The 5,000-nt window shown below is 38.0% G+C and overlaps 1 protein-coding gene across 1 annotated transcript in view; it reads left to right on the top strand.

Annotated features, from left to right (window-relative positions):
* The window catches only part of LOC147470678 (uncharacterized), a 7,935-nt gene that overhangs the window by 1,824 nt on the left and 1,111 nt on the right, over positions 1 to 5,000 (top strand). The window contains exons 1-2 of the mRNA XM_086543577.1: positions 1 to 687; positions 810 to 1,020. The exon at positions 1 to 687 is cut by the window's left edge and continues 1,824 nt beyond it. Coding sequence (XP_086399703.1) covers positions 7 to 687; positions 810 to 1,020 — 892 coding nt within the window. The 5' untranslated portion in view covers positions 1 to 6. The remainder of the gene's footprint in view (positions 688 to 809; positions 1,021 to 5,000) is intronic.

The raw sequence follows: 5,000 nt of genomic DNA, 5'->3' as shown, positions 1-5,000 counted from the left end.
GAAAGTATGATGAACTGTCCACTCGTCCCTGCCCTTTATGTGACACTCAGTTTCCTTACGATGGTTGAGTGCGTGCTGACGCTAGTTGTTTACATCATGGAAAGACGTCTGAGGAACAGGATAGCGAGTCCTTTCGTCTATAGTCTGGCGGTTAGCATCGCCCTGCTGTCGGCCATTTCTTTCATTTTCAACGTCAAACTCCTCGTGCATTCGTGTCGGAACAAACGAACCGTCGAATGGTGTGTTGTTTTGTCTATCTGTCTGAGGTACCTGCACGTCGTGTCTTGCTTTTGTGTGACCTGTCTGGCCCTCTACCGGTACCTGTACCTGTGCTGGCCCCTCCGCTACCCGACGCTCGTCACTAAGCGTCGCTGTTGCTACGTCACACTAGCATGCTGGACATTCCCCATCGCCCTCGTGGCCATTCCGTCTGCGATTGACGGGCAGGTTCCGTGCGCTGACATGCGGGTGACAGTCTCCTTCTACGCCACCTACATCGCGATGTACATCTCAGGAGCCCTGGCCACCTTCGTCGCCTACCTCCTGGTGGCGCTGGAGTTCCGGAAGAAGCGCCACGTCTTGGATTTCAACGGGGACGTGGCGAAGAGCGATCGCCTCGTCAGAGTTCGAACCGAAAGATCTGCGCTCTCGGTCCTCTCGCTGTACGCCGTGTTGTCGCTCCCCCACGTGAGTAAAATCTTTCGCCCTTTTCCCTCGTACTACAGACGCCCATGAAACCCCGTGGAACAGAACGCAACTCGGACCCAAAATAATACACACCTCATCACACATCAAGTCTCGGTTTCCAGGTCATCATGTTGCTGGCGACTCGGATGAACAGCGGCCGACCGTCCGTGGTGAACCTGGACAGCGCCTCCTTGTTGAACAGGTTGCATTTGTTGATGTTCCTGCCTTTCTACGCCTGGGCGAACAAACTCTTCCGCGCCGCACTCATCGCTTGGGCCAAGAGGATGGGCTGTCGGAAATTCAACGTCAATGAAGTTCGCCTTCGAAGGAAAGGTAAGAATATGAGAAATAAGATAAGAATAAGGTAAGAATATGATAAATAAGATAAGAATAAGGTAAGAATATGAGAAATAAGATAAGAATAAGGTAAGAATATGAGAAATAAGATAAGAATAAGGTAAGAATATGAGAAATAAGATAAGAATAAGGTAAGAATATGAGAAATAAGATAAGAATAAGGTAAGAATATGAGAAATATGGCCCGGGGTGAAGGATCCGAGAAAGCTCGTAAATCATCCGGTTGTGTCATCGGTTTATGCAGCACGCACAGTAAATACGTGTTGCATAAACCGACCTAAGTCTTCGAAGTACTGGCTCATGATTTGCAAGGCGCCAGAGAGGAATGCATTACATGTCATGGCCAATCTGTTGCCCAGAATGACTAGTGACGTACTGCCCGATGAGACCGGTGTACTGCATGCAATGAGAGATCTACTTAATGGCGAATATGGCGATGGATGTTGCTCAGCGGAACCTTTGCTCCCATGTCCTGTCTTGTAAAAGATTCTACAAATATTTATTATCACAGAATTATCATTCTTGCATATACATGCGTACATGTACACGCACGCGCACGTACGCACTCATTCACATATATATTACATGCACACATCTGCAAGCGTACACAATATAAGGATATACAAACATACCTCGAACACTCACAAGCATACACACAGTAACTTATATTAAGAAAAAACAAGGCTCTATAAAAATCTACCACTTGTCCATGAGTGAAATAGATTTATTTCATCTACAAAGATACGCCAACACCCAAAATATCATACAAAAGATAGTGAATATATCATATGACATAACAATGACATGTATAACCCAATAAGCTCCATCTCAACCAAGACTGAAATCACGGAAGATGTATCCTAATATTGATGATACCAACCACTCCTTGGAAGTATATTTGCAGTTCGATAACAATAGATTGCAGTTAACATATTAAGAATATTAAATGAAAAAAACAAAAGCTATATTTCAGAAATGGAAGATTCGGGAATGTCCACTTCAACCAAAATACCAATAAGTCTCTTAAAAGCAGATGACACTATACTTGAGGACACAGAACACGTACATTCAGAATGGCGCATGATATAGTAACCTTTTGATTCTTGAAGATAGCCAGGCAGTTGCCCAAAGCGATACTGGTTTGCATTAAAGAATAACAAAAAAAAATAATAAAATAATCATTTGCATTAAAGAATGATGAAAAATATAAAATAATAATAATCTTTAAAAGCAGCCATGGATATTGACCAAAGAGGAAGAAATATATGAAGTGGAACTCGAAGGACGAGGAGGAGGTGATGGTGCTGAAAAAGAAGAAGTGATGATGCTGGTGATAAAGAGAGAAAATAAAATAGCGAGAAAAGAATAGGAAAAAGATTGATCAATGTTAAGACTTATTCATACCCAAGGATTACCTAAGAGAAGGAAGTGAAACATTTTATCCTTTGCATCTTTGTAATCAGGGCGAATTGTTAAAGATCCTTATGCAAGACGTATAAAGATTGCAGAAACGTCAAATGCATATGCACAACGGATCGACATATAGATATACCAGACAGTAAATCCTTATAAAAGAAAATGATAATCCGGTTAGCCGTGTTTATAAAATCATATACTTTTTGACCAGAGGGTCTTAGGCTGGAGTGTGTGAGTACTTTCCAGCGGGCAGAACTTGGAGGGAAACAAATTTAACTTCGGTGGTTATATTTATTTTTGTTGATTTAGAATTCTTTGCTAAAAAAAAAAAAAAAAAAAAAAAAAAAAATGTATTTTAAAGATTTTTTTCGATCAACACGAGAAGGATTTTTAATTATATACTTGATGTGCATTTATTACGTTTAAGAACCAATGTTGTAAAGATCTTGCTGTATGTATAACTATTTTCTTGTAATAATTTGATTCGTAATTCTATGGCGGAATTTAAGGTAATGTTTAACTATGAGATCAAAGTTATGTTCTACGGATGGAACCTGGTCGTGTAGTGGTTATTATAAATACTTGGGTACCAAAATGTTTGTGTATCTCAGTTCTTTCGTAATAACGTTTCCTTTTTCGAAATCTGGTCTTCTAGATTTGGGAATTGAATTAATCAAAAACCGTTAGTTTCCTACTTGCAATTTGTGAGATATCCTTATACACACTTCTAAACTGAACAACAATGTCATACAATTATACAAATCTTACCAGCTGAAATAGACCTTAATGCCTTCGGAGGTAAGTGCGATTAACCCTTAACAAGCATATACATAAAGTGACGAAGACGTTCCCATGTGTACCCTTCTCTTATTGGTTGATATTCTAACCGTTTTCTTGAAACTCGGCTTCCTATTGGCTGTTTCGACCTTCGAATATAACGACATGAATTTCAAAATACCTTTATTCGTTGGAGACTTCACAAACCTAATCGATTATTGATTTAATAGTATGAAAATGTTTACGTGTTTTACTTTGCATGAGATGTCATAGTCAGTATTGAATATAAGTTGCCATTTGTCAGTATAGGAAGAACCACACTTTTTTTTTCTTTCTTTCTTATTCTTTGAAGATGTGAAGATGTATTTGAAAGGTTGACGAAGACGAGCTGAATGTAACGTGTCGGAAAAAACATCGTTATTTCGAATAGTTATGCTTATTAGAGTGTCAAACCAGGTGCCTATCATCACCACCCTGTCGTCTCGGTGGCATTATAAAAACATGGCATCAGGCAACTTCCTTTTCCTAGATGATTAGATAAATATATATATGATATACACACACACACACACACACACACACACACACACACACACACACACACACACACATATATATATATATATATATATATATATATATATATATATATATATATATATATATGTGTGTGTGTGTGTGTGTGTTTATATATATATATATATATACATACATATATATATATATATATATATATATATATATATATATATATGTGTGTGTGTGTGTGTGTGCGCGCACGTGTGTGTGTGTGTGTGTGTGTCTGTGTGTGTGTGTGTGTGACACTTCCCTAACAGCATTATGGTTGCCACATTACCATAGCACAAGGTTGCGGCGATATATTACTGGATACTGTTTACTCTGTGTAGTCGCTGCACATTATAATGCAGACCTATCTTACTACATCATCCATTGTTATTGCACAATTAAAACTCAGCAACATAACTCGAGGTTAAATTTGATTGCAACACATCACAATCACGCGATCACTACAAACATAGTCTACTTGCATCTGATATTTAGACATTCAGAGGTATCTATTATTCCTGTTAAGAAACATGAATGGTAATTGCAAAAAGGAATTTTCAGATGATTTTTTTTAATGATATTCATGTTAAAGAGACTTTTTTTTATAAGTCTAAATATAGACTATGTAACAACTATTTCTTTCTTGTGTATTTTTATCTTTGAATTGCAATCGGAATCGGAAGCATCCAATTAAAAGTTAGGACAAATGTCGGGCATGACAAGAAATAGCTGAATAAAAAAAAACTGTCAGAAGCGAATGGAAACTTGCCACATTTTTTTTTTTTTTTATCTCCTTTGTTTCTCCGTTTTTGCAACCTTCGTCCCTGTCATCACACTGTTTTTTTTGTTTATTTTTTTTTTTTTTCTTCCATGGTATTACTTCGAAGTCAACTCTTGGCCAAGCTCCCTAATATAATTATGTACCGTCGCAAAACTAGGTCCGAAAATTTTGCCTAACTAGCTTTCATTTACCAAACTAGTCAACTCAACAGGGAAAAGAAGATATGAAATACAGATAAATTCTTTTCGCCGTCGTGGATTTCGAAACAATGAATTATAGAAACTTTTATTTCCTTCAAATCTTCACAAAAGTGTTGACCAACTGTTTTTGACGTAGCGCTGGTCACTTCAATTTTACATATCCTCAACGGATGTCCGGCGTGGTAATAACATGATAATTATCCCTTATCTTAATG

This window comes from Penaeus japonicus, unplaced genomic scaffold (genome assembly GCF_977035675.1).
Source record: "Penaeus japonicus unplaced genomic scaffold, GWHDUDI00000001_assembly GWHDUDI00000013, whole genome shotgun sequence".
NCBI lineage: Eukaryota > Metazoa > Arthropoda > Malacostraca > Decapoda > Penaeidae > Penaeus > Penaeus japonicus.
Note: the sequence above shows the minus strand (reverse complement) of the source record. Positions and strands in the feature narration are given on the sequence as shown.